This window comes from Anas acuta, chromosome 4 (assembly GCF_963932015.1).
Source record: "Anas acuta chromosome 4, bAnaAcu1.1, whole genome shotgun sequence".
NCBI lineage: Eukaryota > Metazoa > Chordata > Aves > Anseriformes > Anatidae > Anas > Anas acuta.
Window position 1 is genome coordinate 60,317,706 of NC_088982.1, and position 18,932 is coordinate 60,336,637.

General features: G+C 46.1%; 2 protein-coding genes across 9 annotated transcripts in view; one reads left to right on the plus strand and one right to left on the minus strand.

Annotated features, from left to right (window-relative positions):
- Nucleotides 1-1,544, plus strand: part of CSGALNACT1 (chondroitin sulfate N-acetylgalactosaminyltransferase 1) — a 45,562-nt gene extending 44,018 nt beyond the window's left edge. For all 8 annotated transcript variants that reach the window (XM_068681546.1, XM_068681545.1, XM_068681549.1 and 5 more), the window contains one exon: nucleotides 118-1,544. In XM_068681546.1, coding sequence (XP_068537647.1) covers nucleotides 118-401 — 284 coding nt within the window. In that variant the 3' untranslated portion in view covers nucleotides 402-1,544. The remainder of the gene's footprint in view (nucleotides 1-117) is intronic.
- A 3,214-nt stretch (nucleotides 1,545-4,758) lies between these two features.
- On the minus strand, nucleotides 4,759-16,181 carry SH2D4A (SH2 domain containing 4A). Its single transcript, XM_068681554.1, has 9 exons — nucleotides 15,656-16,181; nucleotides 14,638-14,797; nucleotides 13,860-14,019; nucleotides 11,680-11,745; nucleotides 11,136-11,271; nucleotides 8,960-9,176; nucleotides 7,867-7,997; nucleotides 7,172-7,392; nucleotides 4,759-5,670 (listed from the first exon to the last, which is right to left on the minus strand). Exons 1-9 carry the CDS (start codon nucleotides 15,837-15,839, stop codon nucleotides 5,578-5,580), a joined length of 1,368 nt encoding a protein of 455 aa, XP_068537655.1. The 5' UTR covers nucleotides 15,840-16,181; the 3' UTR covers nucleotides 4,759-5,577.
- Between the last annotated feature and the right edge of the window lie 2,751 nt (nucleotides 16,182-18,932).

Sequence of the window (18,932 nt, forward strand, 5' to 3'; positions counted from 1 at the left end):
GGCTGTTTTAAAGGGCTGACTGGAACTGGAGAACAGCTGTAGTGCAATGAATAGCATCACGTTGGGTAGTGGAAGGTATGCATTTCTAGTTGTTATTCTGGGTTTTCTTTGCGTCAGGTGGCTTTGACCTGGACATTAAAGGCTGGGGTGGCGAAGATGTGCACCTGTACCGCAAATACCTTCACAGCAACCTCATTGTGATCAGAACACCCGTCAGGGGGCTCTTCCATCTCTGGCACGAAAAGCGATGTGTGGACGAGCTGACCCCAGAGCAGTACAAAATGTGCATGCAGTCCAAGGCCATGAACGAGGCTTCTCACGGCCAGCTGGGGATGCTTGTATTCAGGCAAGAGATTGAAACTCACCTGCACAGACAGAAACTGAACAGTAAGAAGACATGAAGCCAGAAAGACGGGCAAAAAGCCTCTGAATGGAATTTTTTAAATATTTTTTATGAAAGGAGTTGCTAACTAGAAAAGATGGGATGAGACTGAAAGTCGATGGGGGTTCCAGCAGCCTGGCAGCAAAGCAGATGGGGGAAGTTCTTGTCCTCACTACTTCTGGCTTTTCTTAATAGGGCTTTTAAGTTCTCCATTAGCCTGACTGTCCAGCACTTGCTCCTGGGGGAGACTTGAACACTTGATGAGATTCGAGGTCATGGAAACAATGAACATTACGTGAATCCCAGTGTGCTACAATAACAAATGGATGTGCTTTTCTGTGGAAATGTTTGTAAGATGTGTGCGGTTGTTTAAAGGATTGACCCTTTGGTGAACCGATAATAACGAGTGATTTTCTACATGTCTGAAAAGGGCTGCTTTCAAAAAGAATGATTTTCTTTCCGAAAAGAAAGCCTGATTGTTAACGAAGGCTAAGCTGGAGTGACCAAAAATCTTTTACCCTTACAGGGTTGGGATGGGGGAACAGCAGCAGTGCACTTACAGCTGATGCAGAGACAAGAAATCTCTGTGCTTTCTAAAATTCAGAAAGAGAAAGCCTTGCCAGTCAAGTGTGATGTTTCAAAAATGCTGCAGGTTAGCATTGATTCTATTTTGTGGGCAGGGAACCAAAAGCAACGAGCCATGTCTGTACCACGTGAATCAGATGGTGTATTCCTGAGTTACAGTGTTATAAGTATCTCAAGATTCATTTTTAAATGGAGTTGGTTTTGCTTGAGAATTATGTTGTTATACTTGCGGTTTTCTAATTCTAACCATACCAGGAAATAGTACAGCCTTCCAACGCTGGGAAAATGCTCTGCAGATCTGTTTTTCCTGTGAATGGGAGCTGGGTTCAGATAAGTGAGGTGATGTTACTACAGAACCTGAGTGCTGGACGAAGCTTTATGCTGGAGAAAAGGAAATGCGTCTCACCTTGCAGTACTGATTTAACAGGAGACTTTAAACTCTGAACGCCAGATACCAAAATTAATGAACGTTTTCTGCTTTTATACCAAAGTTTTCCTTCTAAACCAAATCTAGAGTCTTGCCCAGGGCATAGCAAGGTTTTTTGTAATTAAGAAAATAAATTTTTTTGGTGGATTACTGGACCCTGCAAATTATTTTATGGTAATTATAGGTGCATCCTAAAAATTAATTGTGTTAATAGATGTTTTTTTTCAGCTGTCTAAAACTGTTGAAGGCATGAGTTATTGCTGTTGTCAAGCACTTTCTTTTAAGACTGTTTCTCATTTTAGTCTTTACTAGCCAACAAAAAAATGCATGGGTTTGGCAATCCCATTTGGTTACCTAAATGCTGTTTCTCCCAGCGGTCGTTGTTTTATAGCTTCAGATTAATTCAGGGTGGTCTGCAACTAGGTTCTAATGTGTTCTTTGGCTTGTAAAAGCTGAGGGAGAAGGATACAAGATAACAATGAGCAATGAATAAAATGCCACTTGTCCTGCTGCTGAGCAGTAGGAAGAGTGTTTGTGAACCTCTCTAGAAAGCACTGTGTGCAGAACCTGCAGAGAACGTGCCACTGTTAGTACTTCCTCCCTTGACGTATATTTACATGTCTTTGCCTTTTGTTAGATGCAAGTGATCTTCATTGCACTTCTCTTGCAAAACATCAAGTATGTCCCAAAACAGTGCAAAAATAGACAAGGGTCCGACGGAAAGAGAATTCTGTGTGTTTACAAACAGCCCCCAGTGCATCACTTACCACAAAAACTTCAGCAATAACTCAAGCAGGTCCTCCAAAGAACAGTTTGGTCTCCAGCATGTATGACGAATTGTTTACAAATTAATCTGTTTTGATGGAGAAACCTTACAAATACTACTGTACTGGGAGGAGCCACGTGTGGCTTGTTGAATGCATCTGAGAGCTGTGACAACAGAGCTGTTGCAAGGTGACAGCTGTTCCTACACTCCCATTTAATCTGGATTTGAAACTGGATGATGCATATGGTAGAAATTTCATCGTAACTTGCCTTGAGCTTGGCCTTTCCTGTTTCCCATGACGTTTTCCGTTATCTTCCCTTAAGAAGAAGACCCCAAGACCTGAGCAATGTAGTGTAACTCTGTGGTGGGCCCCACTTGCAGAGCAGGGCTGGACCAGGTAATCTCCATAAGTCCCTTCAAACCTCTGTTAGTCTCTAATTCGAAGCACCGGGCGCCGATAAGTTCAGCACATCACTGCCCTGGATAATTCATCGAACCCCTGTCAAAGTTTTACATCTTATGTTTCTAAGAGGTCTGTTGTGATTTTCTTGCATGTCCTTTCCCACAGAGATGCCAGGAGTTAGATTGTCTGAGCAGTTCCTGTCCTTCAGCTGCAGAACCCAGTTTGGCAGGAGGCGGGATTGAGCCAGTGATGGAGAGAACCAGTCCCCAGTCATTGGCCACCCCACTGAGAAGCACAGAAAAATCTAATCCCAGCAGAAGTCTGGTATGGCTCACTTAAAGGTGGAGACTGCACTGACATGGGAAGGTGAAAAACAACAGGAGAAAGGGAGGAAGTTATTGTTATCCACACCTCTATGAGAAGTGTAGGAGCTGTGACAGATCTTTCAGGCCAGTTAGATGAAATAGAGCGTCCAACAGAGTTGTTGTTTTTGCCAAGCAGCTCCCTACTTTCCTTGTCCTAGAAACAGACAGCTTGTGATCCTTCCCAGAATGGCAGCTTTGACTGAATGTGAGCTGGGGAGGGAATACAGGTCACCCTGCACAGTCAGAGAGGCCATGCGGGGGCTCCATGCTTTACTTTTGAAGACTGTGCATGCTCTGGCTACAGGTGTTGGGCAAAACAAATTGCCCCGTACTTCCAGGTGTCATGATTGCATGCACTCTTCAAATGCAATGACTCCTGTAATCCTTTCACAGTATCCCTTGAAGAAAGAGTCTGTAGAGAAGCACCCTAAGATGAGTAAAACCAGCGTCCCTGATTCCTGACTGCTTCAAGTCATCCTGGCTCCACTCATTTTCAGGGTAACTAGCTTTCAGAACAGTGGAAGAGCCAGTCTTAGGGCACGTATTCTAGCAGGGATTGCTGCCCTTGCTGTCAGTACAATAATCTAAAGATGTGGGTATCAAACTTCAGGTTTCTTCCCTCACAGCAGACAGGTGAAGCTGTGAGTTAAAAGCTGAGGCATGATTTCTTCAAATGTGTAGGACGGATATGAACACTGATGGTGGCTTTTCTTGGGCCCTGCTGAGCCAGCACTTGCAAACAAGCAGTTAGAATATAAAAGTACACGAAGCTACTGGTCCCCTAATCAGCTGTTCAAACACCGAGCTGGCCCACTGTAGATCTTAGAGCTACAACTAGTTGTGTCTGTAAGGTCCTGCTGTGTCTGTGCCAGATCAGCCTGCACCTGGTTTCTGCAGGTTAACACTGTGCCTCTCGAACTGTCTCTTTAAAGGAGACTCAGTCCCCTGTCTTTGCCAGCCCAGAGCTGTGCAAAACACTTCGTGATTTGTCTCCAGCCGGACAACAGCTCTGCCATGCTCTTCACCTGAGAACATGAAAGAGCAGATGCTGACTTTTCTTGAGTGTTGCAGATCTCTAAATGACCTTTCATTTTGGCCTTGTTTTTCAGAAGAAACACTTCATTAGTGGGGAAGGAGGGCTTTTTTCCCCTATAAATAATCTAGTGTTCCTTCCCATGATCAGTGCTGGTTATGTTGAAAATGCCCATTTGATATATGGGATTACAGTGCTCAAGAAGCTCCATAAATCATTTGTCCTGCCACTGCCGTTGCTTTCAGAATCTCACTTTAAATTAAGACTTCATCTCTAGTTAAACATGCTGCAACTGGAGTGCAGATTTTGCCCTCCATCCTTGCATGGAAATCACCATGCACAGCTGCAAATTTTAAGACCAGATGTTTACAAGAATTTCTTTTAATCTATGTTCTGCAAAATACAGGTCGATATAAGATGGAAGGTTTTGACTGCTGCTGCTTAGCAGAGTGGCCCTGATCCGCCCAAAGGAAGGGAATAGGTAAACATCTGAGCACTTGCTCACTTGAGGGTCACATCTCTAACAAATGATGATGCTAGGAGATTTGCACAACCCTCAGCTGTACAGTTTGTCACATGCAGCAACTCAAATGGAGGCAGTCAGGGTAAGAATTAATTTGCTGTGTGATTCTGTCCAGTTTCTCCCCCAGTATTCTGAGTTGTGTTTTTCAAGAGCAGTTTAACAGATACGAAGAGAGAACATTATGTCGAAAGAAATAGTTCTGTGTTAAAGTTCACAACAGATGCAGTAATCCGGACACAACTTGTAATAAATAGCTCCACTTTGGAAAATAACATTCTTTACTGGCAAACATTTCTGTAAACTTTATTAATACTGATAAGCCCTGTTTCTTACATTGTTTAGGCTCTGTGCATGTTTCTTGCAAACAAATTTCTGTATGCCTTCTCCTCTCTCCCTTTCAAAAGATTAGTCTCCCTCTATGCAGAAAGGCCAGCATGGGATATAGATACACATTAAAAGAGTGAGAGTCTATATTCAGAAGCTAAAGGAACTTTTAAAATGCATTTTTCATAAAAATCCCTCTACAGAGAACACATCACTGAAAGGCACCAGAGGTTTGCTTGGATGTTTGGCTTGAACATCCTTGATTCCAAGGGCACAGCATTTTACAGGATTAAGCTTCACATTATACAAATTACTCTCAAGACCAATTCACTTCTCCGAGTTGTTTGGTGCCTTCAGGAAGCTATGATCTCATTCAATTGCAGATACCAATCTATTTCCCAGGCAGCACACAACCTTGCAGTCAAGAGCAAAAGGCAGCTTGAACATAGATGTCCCCGAGGAAATCTGCAGAAACCCAATGAAAATACGTGGCAGTATCTCCCCGTGCAGCTGATACTTCATCATCCAATTCACTTCAATGTGCGTGATATTTCTGGGTGCTTTGTAGCTTGCTGGGCTGATGCATCCTGTTGAAATGAGAAGCCCACGACAGCACTTATCCTCCTACTGCTTTGTTGTGAAGGATTTAAAATAGAGGCACTTGAGGCAAGTTTCAGGTAAGCGTCAGCCAGCTCCAGTTTGAAGTGCGGTCTTTGTGACCTTTGAAGACCTTTGTGGTCTTCGGGGCTATGTGATGAGACTGGGAGGTTCACTTAAAGAGGGAGCTGTAATCTGGTTCGTGGTCCTCTTGACCACACGGGTAAAGCAACAGCTCCTTCCCCATGGAAGTGATGGCTTCTTCCTGTTGGCAGAGGATAAAGTTAAAACACTTTTCAAACAGACCTGGATACACCCGACCTATCACAGAGTCATGGAGTGAACAGCAGTCTCCCTGCCTCCGTTACTGCATGGACCTGTTTGTTCTGCTGTGCAATACGACTCAGAGCCCTGGGAATTCAGGGGACGGATCCACAGGGCTGCCCTCTGCCTTCACAAAGCAATGTCAGTGCTTGGTGCGATAACCCAGTGGTGTGATTCTGGTAGTTCTTGGAAACAGCACTGCTTGTCTCGTAGGTGACCACAGCTCCTACAACATGCAGTGCTGTCCTGCCTGGAAAGAGCTGGAGCGAGGACTGTGCAGCATGCAGGTAAGTGGGACTACAAGCTCACTGCAGTCGTTCTAGTGCAGGCAGAGGTGCCCACGAGTGGGATCTGAGCTTCTGGCTCTGTTTGTGGGAGGGACAAGGGTGGATCCTGCGGTGAGCACGTGCCGTCTGCTTTGGTAAGCCCTTTTCTAATGAGAATTCCCTCAAAGCAGGGTTTCTGCTTCCTATCTTGTTCCCAACCCCAGCAACAGATGCGTGGTGGGAACTTGCCTTCTTTCATGGTCCCCCAGTGGAAGATAAGCAGAACCCACCAGAGCATTTCACCAGGGTAGATTCACCCTACTCCCACACACATCTGCTGTAGTGCAGTGGAGTCTGTAGGATTCTTTGCAGACTGTGGGTGTGATTCTAATATAGACATGCACGGCCAGGCTTTAAATCCTCCAGCTTTGGTACCAGGAGCTGTCTAGCTCCTGCTTTCAACAGATTCAGCCTGGACTGTGAAATCCACACAAAAGAAGCAGGTTGAAGCAGTCCAGAAAGAGCTCTAGCAAATAAGCATAGATATTTTCCCCATGTTCAATTTAGTTTAGCCATGTCTGCATTATGCTAGGCACTTACTGAAAAGAAACACAAAAAATAAATGAATCTTTAGGCAAAAAGATTGTCGTGTCCCTAGGCAGATCTTAAAATAAACGAGTGCAGGCTTTGGTTGTTCTTGGAGCCTATGCAGCTGCAGTCAATGCTAGCAAACACTTGGTGTTACTGTTGCAAGAAGTCCTTCTTCCTTCCCTTCCCTTATTTGCTACTTTTGCTTAGTACAGCCCTTTGTCTGCTTGGAGATTATAAAGATACCTTGTTCTCTTTCTTTCCAGAGCTAGAGACCAGCAATTTTTCTGCTTACCTGACCTGTTGGGACTCTACAACAACGGACAAAATCAAAAATGCCTGAGTAAGTATGCTGCCTATCACCTTATCAGTATTTCTACTAAATAATATGTAGGACCTTGAGCTTTGTGCAAGGTCCTCTGCCCACTGCAGGAAGAGCAATTCAGGTCTAAGACATTTGAGACAATGGTAGCAAAAATGGGCCTACTTACCTACATTATGACAACTAAATCTGTTCCTTCTTATTTTGAAATGCCCTGAGGCAGCTACACAAACAAATAGCTAATGAGTGCCTTGCTAGAATTTCACCTTGTGGTAGTCGACAAGTTCAGCCAGTGTTGAATGTTGTAGCTGGTCCACTCCGAGGAAGCTGTAGGAATCGCTAGAGGCATCAATAAGGAAATGTTTACATCCCTCCACAGACCGATAGGAAAGCACGTAGCCTTTGATTTTCTCGCTGACCCGGACCAGAAAACTCCCTGGCACCATTTTGCTCAGAAGCTCCTCTGCTTTCTGAGAAGTCAGGATACCTGTTGAAAACCAAAACACAGAGCTGAAGAGAAAATAGCATTTGCAGAGAAAATGTGGAACAAGGGTGGAACAATTTTCACAAGAAGTGTGCTTGGCCATTCTAAAACTAATTCACAGTGCTTTCATACCTGTATATTTTCTTACTTACTAGTCCAGGAGCTGTATTGCCATTGCCAGTAGCTGGCCATGGTCTCATGCTAACTGTACTTCATGCTGTTTAATACCTGACATAGTAGGCTTGTTATCAACAGGCTATGAGAATTTGAGAAGATCTGGCCTCTGTTCTGAGACTTTAGCCTAGCCTTTGTTGTAATACTAGAGGAATTTAAAGGAATCTAAGCTATTATACACATTTAAAATTGATAACTTAGCTATGCACCTTTGAAAAGCTCCTGGGCCCAGCCTCTTGCAGCAGCCACATTAGCAGTACCAACTTAAAAGTTTGGGTGGGGGCAGAAATGCTCAGAACTCACCATGGAACCACGGTGCTATCGTGTCTGTGGTTTTCTGATAGCCAGCTCGGAGTGGGAATTGCTCCTCTTTGAACCACTTGATGATGCTTTCTTCAGTGGAACTGGAGATTGTCCTCTGGATTCCCTCTTTCCTGTTACAAAAGAAAGTGAATTTGTGCAAGTTCAAACAGCTTTCGAGTCCTTAGCAGGAATTACCTTTTGTTCATTGTATTATGAACAGCTTTAAACAGCAGGCTTACGATAACAAAGCTGTCAGCATTATTGTGTGGTTTTCAGTGGACACCCAGCAAAGAAGATGTACGTCTTCTAGGCTTTAGGATGTTCTGCTATATAAACCTGTCACTGAGTCTGACTTCACACATGGCAGGTAAGAGAACTTGACTCTGTCAGAAGAGGGTCTTTTTATCTCCAAAAGCTCCATATAATCCGGAGGTTGGGCATTCTGGGAGGTGGCTAAAAAGGGCAGAGCCAAGAGAATGGGGGCCAGGAACAGGAGGCTGAGGGTTTGAACCTCAGGACACACGGGTTAGCAGCTCCAGTGGCATTTCCCTCAGCTGGGCGAAAACACACAGTGCAACTTTTACACCATGACATGGACGCTGATCCTCAGCTGCTAAGCACTCATCTTTGTTTTTAATAGTCCAAACCTGGATTTCTAGTGTTTTCAGTGGAGGTGGATCCCTTTGCAGTAAGCCACCACCTGTCCTTGTCTGTTACAACATGACAGAAGCAACTCCTGTCCAAGGAGCCCTGGGTGAACTGGAGTCACTGAAAATCACTTGAAGACTGAACAGAACTGTATGAGTGTCACAGGAACAAGGTTTCTGGTGTGGGAGCTTATCTAGGGAACAGAAATGTCAATGAGAATCCCAATCGGACAGTAAACCTCCCAGAGTGAACAAATACACCTCATCACTGTAATCAACAGCTCTGCCCCAATCCTCACACCCTAGGCTGGAATATTTTCTAGCCTGTTTTTCACAGTGGAGTGTCTCCTCCACACAAGGAGGACAGGTAACATTTCTCATCTCAGCCAGCCCTTGCCAGAGCAAAAGAATCTCATCCCTCAAGAGTGCAGAGGGATGTTTCTTACCTAACTGCTTTCCCATTTGCCATCACAGAAGATAGAAGTTTAGGCTTGGGTGGGAGAGGCGGGTACTGGAGCGGTCGTCGATCTCCTGCTGTGGCATTCTTGGATATATCTGCCTGCTTCCCTCTGCGGACACCCTGCAGTGAAAGCCTCCTGTAGTCGTCCCTGGCCTGTTGCGCAAGGGAGCGTCTCTTCTCGTCTGCCGCCTTGGCTTTCCGCACTGGAACAAAAAATGAGTCCTACAGGAGCGAACAAGCAGGCAAGTTTTAAGCTTGCTGCCCCTTGGTCATCTCCCTGCTTGCTGAAATTGCGGAATAACTCATTGCAGAGCATTTGGGTTCTCTCTGTGCTCCAGCCCTGGGCATAGGCAGTGTTACCATGGAGGGAGGGGTCTGTGGGACTAAGGTTCTCCCCATCCTGCGTTCTCAAGGAGGTGCTTGAGGTTGCCTAAGTTGGAAGTCATTCATCTTCCACACAAGCTTGTAGTGGCTCAGCTACTCTCGCCACTGTCTGAAAGATGCACTCATTTGTGAGAACAAAAACAAGTGGTGAAATGACCCCAAATTCAATCTTCTGAAGGATTTGAAAGTCCTGATGGACTTTGAGGAGGGAAGGAAGTCTTGCTGTGATTGTTATGGGAAGTAGAGAACTTGGTTGGATTTTTTTTTTTCTGAAATACTGCTTTGATTCTCCAGGTTATAAGCATCCAGTAGCACATCCTGGAGGCTGCAGGAGTAACTGGCTCTCCAGTCTGAGATAGGCTAGTTCTCTCCTTGCTTTTGTAATCAACTGCAGATTTATTTTATTAGTAAGAAAAATAAAACCCTTGGCCTGAAGTGAAAACAATTGGTAGTACTGCATTGCCATCTACTGAACAGCAGGGGAGGAACTGAGGAAAAAAAAAAAACACACACATCAAGTTCTCCGATATTCCTTCTTCCCAGGAGAGGAAGTGTGAGGGGTAGAATTTGAAGCTGGGTGGAAACAAAGGCAAGCAGAGTGTGAGGATGTTTCGTACATAACAAGCTTGTAACCCTTTGTTTCAGTCTCTGAGGAAGCTGGACAGCAAGACTCCATGAAAAGGAATCAAGTCAAAATGTCTCTTTAACTCTTTAACTATTTTACAAAAATCACCCTTGAAGTATGCAGCTGCTCTGGGAGATCTCTGAAGGAAATGTAGCTGTCATAGTGACTAAAACAGAGAGTTCAGGAAGTACTTGGCAGCACAGACAGATGTCACTAGAAGTCTCATACTGTTTTGTCATTTTCCTTTCTATTGTTTGGATTTGTTATGTTAGAAGGTGCTCTGCTTAGATGGGATTTTTAAAAAAAATTTTTTTGCATGGCAAGGAAGCAGATGGGAGGACTGTGCCTTGAAGAAATGGTAAAAAGCAAGGAGATTTGGCCCCTTGTTCATATTTTATGTGGCCTCTTTTTTCAAGTTTTATATTATTTCCAAGGTCTTGGATCAGCCCACATCTCCACATGGTGGCTCAGTTGTGTACAAAGGAGTTTTGCTTTGGCCTTGTGCTGACCTTCTGCACAGAAATGAATTTTATGGAGCAGCAAAAGCCCTCCTTGCTCCCTTCTGAAGTCCAAAAAGGGCTCCTTTCACTCAGTGAAAGCAGTTTGCCATGAATAAAGTGCTTATGAAATTGCCCTCTTTAGTTTGTCCTCACCACCCATTATCCTAGTCCACATGAGCAATGGTTACTACAAAGTTCTACCGAAGGCAATCTCTGGTATAAAATCAATTATCTTGGCTACACCCACGTGGCTGCTATTTGTTGATTATTTTAATCAACAAATTTAAATTTATCTGAGCACTACCACATGGCAGCAGGACCCATTCTGCTTGGCACTGTTAGCGTTTAAAGCTATCAGATTTCAACTAAAAAGAAAATCAGCTTAAAATACAGAAAAGACTGAAATGAGGAAATGGTTCCAAATGGTGATTTTTCTGTAGGATAAATTTTCCATTTCCTGCCCAATTCTAGTCTCAGTGCTGTGTGGATTCAGAAAAATTTCTGATAATGCAACAGTGTAGTTTCTGGCAGTACTCTCCAGCCACTGACTGAGAAATACTCAGTTCCAGTTTTGCAGGAGAATGACTGAGATGACCGCACAGAGCCCTAAGATTTCTCAAGCCCCATAGGAAAAGGCCACCCTAAGATCTTACAGGATTCCTGCCATTCAGGCTCATTCTCATCAGGTTTCTGCAGCGTACTCTGGCTCTCTGAGCTTGTGTGGCTTTGTGGTATTGCCTTCAGTGGGGCTGCGGTTTCTTCTGAATTTCTCTTTGGTGCTTCCTTCGTCTGTGAAAGAAATAGTATGCTTAGTGCTTTGTCCCAGGCTCATTTTAGCCCTGCTTTCTAGCTAGCCTTGAACTACTGAGAACTCCATTCTTTTTTGTGAATCCCTTGTTTCAACAACATGCAGACCCTCTTCCTTTACTGCAGGTCACAACAGAGAAAATAGGGGAAAACAGTCTACCAGAAATCATCAGGAACATTGTCCCATGGTGTTGCCCAGTCTGCCAGGCTGTCCTGCCTTTTGGCCAGTCCGAATTGTAACACCACACTTGAGGAATATGGCAATGTTGGGTAAAACTGGTCCAAGAGGTGGGCATTTGTGGGTCAGGTGAGTCTCTGAGGCTGACTGGAACTCTAGGGTAAAGTCTGGGCCTGCCTCAATGTGTTTTTAGGTCCTAGATTGCAGCTTACCTGCGGGAAGCCACTCTTCCTCATGTGGCAGTCTGCCAGCATCTGGTGAACATCCCTGGCTTCCTTCTGGACAGAGAAAAAGAGCAGTGAAGAATTAATGCAGCATCAGGACCTTTACTCTTTTGTAGAGTACGTGCTTGCAAATTTGGAGAATTTGCAGGTGGAGAGTAAGGGTGCCATGTAGCAGTGCTGGGCTGCCACAGCTGGAAAGCTGTGGGTGGGGGAGTGCCATGTGTTGTGCTCTGCAGGCTGCCCTCCTCTCACAGCCCTCCCCAGAGGCCCCAACAGGGCAGGCTGGAGCATTCTGCATTTTTAGAGCTGGTGCCAAGGAGAAGCTGCTCGCTCCTTCTCACTTTTATGTTATACATGCCACAGGAGAAAAAGTCAGGGGTGTCGGGATTGTCCCAAGCCTGCCTGGATTTGCTAAATGATGATCCCGAGTGGTCCCGGGAAGTGGACAACTTCCTTTCCTTCCCTCCCAAAATCTGCTAGAGCTTTATCTGCCTGTGCTCAGCTGCTGCTGCGTGCTGCAAACTGCTGCTTGTCAGACTGACCCAACAAGCTGCGTGTCTCTTCCCTAAAACCAGTCCAGCTACACTGGCAGAGGTTGGTATCCGAGACCTGTCTTTTGAGAAAAAGTTAGCCTTGTCTTTGAGCAAACACCCACCCACCTCCCTGTTTGACTCAGCCTGCCTCCCACAGCACAATGAGTAACGAGTTAACTGCGCTGCACGGCTTACCAAGGACACGCTTTATCTTCTACAACGCTTAGTATGAACCCATGCTTCCAACTTCCCTGTCCTAGACAGAAAGCTAGGAAGTTAAAATGTGAGTGAAGCAGCTCATTTTCTTAGATCAAACCCCTCTCCCCTGCAGCAGGCAGAGCAGAATGCCCAGTTCCCTCAGGTACAGTTAAGTGGGAACTACATCGCAGGAAAAAAAAAAAAACTTTCTCCCCTCCCTTTCCACACCTAGAAAAGGAAACACTCTGCCGTCTGTATTCCTCCTACTAGCAAAAACATCAGAAACCTGGGAAAGTTACCCATAACATAATGTCAGAAAACAAAAAGTAATATATATATATTAAAAAAAAAAAAAAAAAAAAAGGAAAAAAAAAATGAAGCCTCAGTTTCTTTTGAAACTGTGAAAGGGTTTTCCATTTTTCTGTGGTGGTGGGATTTTTGGTTGGCTGGATTTTGTTTTATTTATTTAGATAGCTCTGACTAATAACTTCCTTTAAAAGGGGGAGGGAAAAAAATCTCCCACATAAAGTTGCTCAACTTCAGCAAACAGTGCTGAGAAAAACCCGGTGTGATTCAGAGCCTTTTGATAAAGGAGTCAGCCACTGGATTCCCTTCAGTATTTTGGCAGCAGTGGGAGAGGAACTCTACGCAAATCCAGCTTTCAGTTATCATGCTTTTATACTGAGACATGGCATGGCTGGGTAATAAAAGAATATGCAGTCACACAAGTTAGCAGCAAAAGGCTGAATAAAAACTCGCTGAATGAGATTGGACTTTTCCCAGTGAGTCAACAAGACATTTCCGTTCAACTTTGGTTGCATTGATAGTTAATTGAATTTGCCCTTTTCTGTTTTCTGCAAATGGCTTTTTTTGGTAGCCAATTAAAAAGTAGAAATGTATTTACTACTGGAGAAAAATACTACCTCAGTAAAGCTGTATGTACCGGCACTGCTTACGTGCATTTGATGCTTTCCTATGTTGTAAAGGTCATAAGCTATTTTACTTGAAAATATGCATGTTAGAGGATACTGGTAAAACTATACATCTGATCTCTTGTAAAAGTAAATCATTTGTCTGCACATGCAAGTTTATAGCCCTCAAATCCTGGGATGGGCTCTCTGGTCTTGCCCAGAAAGCAGTCCAGACTAGCCACTAAGCAGGAGGGAGAGTACTCTGACCCTCATTTTATCCACAATGAACAGAAGCAGAGGATTTGAGAGTAGCTTGTCCAGTGCTACAGAGCAGATCTATCCCAGATGAGAATAGCACTCGGACCTCCTAAGTCCTAAGGAAGGATGTAACAGCACGGCATCTTCTAGGAGTACAGCACAGCCTTTCCTCTCACTCAAATTTGTATCAGTAGCAATCAGGATTTGCTGCACTTCCTAGATCTCAGGCAAATGAGGTTGGTTAGTATGGAGAAAAGGGTGGAAGTACCTTTTCTAGCTCCTGGCTTTTCCCCATTGTAGCAGCAGCAGTTTTTCTACCATCTTCTTTCTGCTTCTCCACAGTGCCTTTATTGTTCCCCTGAACATCTGTCCCACCAAGGACTCCCGGCTGGGGATGCAGAGACGGTGTTACAGAACAGTTGGTGTCTCTAAAACAGGAGAGACAGGTCTTAGGAATCCCAGGGAGCCACTTTCTGCTCTCCAAGCATCTGAGAGGAAGTTACACATGAGCAGACCAGCACCATGATGGAGCACGTGCGTGCAGCTATCATACCTCCAGATCAGGTAGATGGAATAATTAATTTAATTACTCATTGGGAGCACCTGCTGCTGAATCGGTGCAAGCCAAACGCATCACCTGCTGCGGTGACAGAGCTGCCATTTCCTATGAACTGCTGCGGTGACCACAGCAGGGACATCACGGGAGGCTCCATGAGCTGAGGAGGGCTGGAGATGGTGTCCGCCAGCACCGTGTGTACCCACAGAAAGCCGACCTTCACCTGAGCCTTTTGTCTGCAAGTAGAGTGTGACAGCCACACCCAGCCCAGCCCCAAGGTGGAAATCAAAGGAAAGAAAAAAGAGGTTTTATAAAGGGCTTGTGCTGCTTCCTGGTGGCAATGCTGGACTTGCCCGCCCACTTCCTTGCGAGAAGGAAAATTCGCAAAACAGAGGGGGAGAGTCCCCAGAGAAGTGTCCAGCCTCCAATTTCTAGGAATGTCTTTTTCTCTGTGTCTGCCCACCAAGTCCCCCAGGCGAAGGGTGCTTACCTCGCTTCCTTGCCTTGCTCGCTTGCTAACTGCTTTGCCCTTTGTGCCTGGATCTCTTCACAGATGGCTGCATACGATTTATCTGAAGGATGCTCGCCCATCACCCAGACCCAGACATCATTGTCAGCTCCCAGCTTCCATTTCACTGACTTCCCGCTGGCTGGAAGAGAAGTAGCTCTTTCGCAAACACTGTTTGCTCAGCACTCTGTGCAGGGCCTGTGTCCCACGTGCTGCGTCCCCCGGCTGCTGCCGTTGGCAGAACCTTTCCGAAAGTGGCTGGACATGGGGAAAGCTCAGCTGGGACACAGGACGCACCTCCCATTTCATTTCACAACACTGCAGCTGGGTTAGTGAAGGGGACATTTCTGAATGTGGGGACAAGGGATGCCAATATTTCCTTTCTTTCTCTAATTCTTTGCCACCCCCTCCCCAAGCCCCTTGACCAGGGCCTGGGTGAGGGTGAACTATCTGCAAACAGAGCAGTTGGGAGAGCAGTGATAACCATGCTAGCAGATAACATGCTGTGTAATCCAGGCAAAAAAAAAAAAAAAAAACTTCAGGTCTAAAAGCACAAGGGAAACTCCTGCGGATCTGGTGCCTCAGACAAGGTCAAGGGACTTTTTGAGCTCCCCTATGTTCCTGGCACCCCAGGACAGGTGTTTGAGTCCGTGGTTATCTTATGGAGAGGTTCAGAGGCTCCCATTCATTGGGATGCTTGATGAGCTGCATCTCCTGCTGCCGGGAATAAGGAAGCCACAGCTTCCCAGGAAAGGGGGTTTAGGAACTTGGCAAAGGGCAAAGTATCTGGGTGAGGGAGTAAAACCATTGTATGCCAGGCCAAATTAAGCTTGGGAAGTGAGGCTAGTTACAGTTTGGAAATGCAGCTCTGATGCTTTTTTGCTCCCAGTCCCTGGGAGAAGAAATTGCCCTAGGGACACGCTACCTCCCGTTTGTGGGGAGCAGTTGAGTTGGTCTGGTCTGTGCCAGAGGGGGAAGCAGCTGGCAGGCCGAGACTTACCTTTTCTCAGCGGTGGCTTCTTTTGCTGCTTCTTTTCTTCCTTTTCTGCGTTAGCTTCTCTTTCTTTCCACCGTCTGATCTGCTCCTGCCTCATCTTGAAAAAGAGGATCTGTTTCTGCTCCTCGTTGAGTTCTGCCAGCAGGTCAGGATCGATGTACATGTCCGATAATATCTGTTTCAGCATGGCTGGAGGTTTCAGTTACGCGCGTTTGTGGCGATGATCTCCAGGGATCCGGTCCTCTTCCTGGCTCAAATGTGCCTGCACCGACAAGAAAGACGCCCTCCCCGCCTGAGCCCGGAGCAGGAATGCAGGCGTGCCAGGGTAATTATACTTCTATCTTTTTTTTTTTTAGCTCAGACTTCCTGCACAGACCAAAAAAAGTAAATAAGTAGCTTAAAACCTGCTATTAAAATTCCTTGAAATAGCAGGTGAGCTCAGCTCGGTTGCAGCCCCCGCGCGCTCCACAGGGACTGCTGGCCAGAAGAGGGAGAGTTCTGGAGCGGGGAGGTTTTGTTTATATACCTTGATAAACCCAGCTGATAGTATATCAAAACAGAGAGCGCTCTGCCTGTTACAGTCATCAGAGGTGTGGCTTGTCCCTGCCGAGCAAACATTCCTGCTGGGCAGGGAATCAATGAACCCGTGAGCAGACGGCTCCTCCTTTGAAAAGGAAAACTTTGAGATGGGGCGGCTTGATCGTAACAAGTCCGGCCAGCCTCGCTTCAGCAATGAAAGATTGGGAGGGCTTTAGGCTCTGCTTTTGAGGTAGGGGCAGGAGACGCCCGGTGAGAATTCTGGTGTGCTCCCATCCATCAAAGGCAGCAGCGCAGCAAGTTGAGGAGTACAGGTAGCGCAGCTGGTTTCTCCAAAGCCAGGTCGTCAGCAGCGGACGAGCTGAGGCAGCTCCCGGTCTGACAGTTCTTGCTGAGGTGCCTTTCCCACGTGGCCAGCCTGACACCACGCATCCACGTTTATCTGGATGAAGGGGACAGGGAGAATCAGTGCCCCTCTTCCTGCCCAGGATCATGTCAACATACCTAACGCCCACACAGCTGTGCTTTGTGCCCATATATTTACACTTAAAGCAAAGTGTGTTTTTCTCTGGAAAAATTAGGAGCGCTCTGCTGGCAGAGGAGCGAGGAAATAGAAATGTGGACTAAAGACTTTGAAACCAGCTCTTTTCCCTATCTTATCTGGATAACCTCATGGGTATCAGGAGGTTGGTTGATAGCACGTGCGATGACACTTGTACAACTCAGGTGTTGCTGAGGGAGGAGGAAGAGGACAAAGGAAGTCTGATAGCTATAGATGAAGTACTCCCAAGCGGGCTGCATGGCCAGGGGCAGCAAGGGGCTTCTGGGCAAGCATTTGAGATATGAAGCCAGCAGGCTACAGAGAAAAGGCCAGCAGGGTTACTCATGTCCTTCTACACAAATCCTGGGAGTCTGAGGAACAAGCACACCAGGGCACAGTGCAGTAGGTGGGAGGGAGGTGGTTGGTGGGCCACAAACTGACAGAATGACCTGTGCCAGGGTGAAGCAGCAGTGAGTACTAAATCCTGCTGTCAAATCAATAAATTTTCTTACAGTACAGGGTGTAGATCCCTAGGAACCAAAATTTGGGGTTGAGACAGGAAAAAAAGGTGTTGGGAGCACCTTCAGATTCAAAGCATGACTGCTCAGATTCAGCCCAGAGTCTGCCTTTTATTATTATTATTATTTTCATTTTGGAAAGGAGTAAAAGAATAGAGAAGGGAGTGTCAGAGAAACATAATAATAAAGCTTTCCAAAGGAACATGAACGCGATGCATTTAATTAGAGGAAATGGGGCAGCAAAACAGCAGCCTTTGTAAAGTCCAACTGGCAGGACAGTATCTGCTGGGTTTGTTCTGCTGCACTGGTGTTCCACCTTCCTCTGTCTCACCCCCAGGCAGGCTTTTGGGGAAGGTCAGGGGGAGGTGTTCTTATCTGGGTAAGGTTTTTTTAGTATCCCTCCAATAACAGAACGGTTCCAGCTCAGCGGACAAAGAAAGGAGCTCGGGCTGTCTAAGAGCCATGGAGGACTGCAGCTGCAGAGAATGAGCAGCTTTTTGTGGGGAGGGTGTTGGTGGGCAGTCCCCGATCCCTGGGGAAACCTGAACTGTGTGTTAGGCTGCAAAACTGGGGCATGCTGCTAGGGGATTATTGTTTAAGCTTCACTGCCTCCTGCTCCGAAGCACTGTGTGGAAGAGAAGCTATTTGCAAACAGGTCAGTGTCAGGACAGCACCCTTAGCCAGGATTGGGACCCTTAAGCTTTCAGTTTTGGTTTGTTTGCTTGTTTTTAAAAGACCATTTCAACACAGTACAAATTGGAGTATGCAAAGTTTGAGGTTTATTTTAGCGAAAGTCACGTCTTCAGAGGGTACTTGATGTTGCTCTGATGTTAGAGAACGTGACAAAACTTTTGTTTAAGCCCAAGGTGTTTTTTCTTTGGAGAAACAGCAAGGGTTGAGTCCTCTGTGGATCTGAAACAGTAACTGAAGCAGATGATAGCTTTGAGCATGGTCTGAACCTGACGGTTGGGCCAACAGAAATCAATCACAAGGTCTAAAATTGAAGAGGCTTTTAATGTAACAGTCTCATTGCATGAAGAGAGGTGAAACGCTTTTATTCCCTTCAGGTGAGAAGGTATCATTTGTGGTTTGTGTGGGGCAAATGCTAAGTGGTTTGCTAAACAGAGGGCACTCAATATCTTGCCCGGGGGGACCAGGGGAAGGCATCCAGCTGGTCAGGTCTCCCAGCAGCTCTGCCTTCTGGCTCTGGGTCAGCAGAATTACTCTTCCCTGGAAGCTCTTCAGTAAAGGCACAGCTCGCTAGCCAGCAGGGTGCTTGGAGAAGAGGATGGCCAAAAATGTTCCTGGAAAGGACGTCCTTGCTACAACTGAGACCCGTTCGTCTGTGGCTGGACCTGACTGGAAGCACGGGCCCTGAGCTCAATTCCCCAGCTGGCTGCTGTCCTGCACCCTGCCTCTTCGTACAGCTCTCTGTGTCACCTCCGTGTGGGCCCTTCTCACCACCTGGCTGCACAGGAGGCATCTGGTTTATGTTGCAGAACTAAAATGTGCAGCGAGCAGAGCTGCAGGGGCTGCGGTGCTGCTTTCCCCTTCCCTCCCAGCACTGCCCCCTGGTGCTGCAGGTGACCTTCCTCACTGGGATGTGCTTCTCTCTTCAGGTTCCTCACGCTCTGTGTCTAACCTGGCTCATTCTGCCCGCCTGAGTTATCTCCCCACGTGGGAG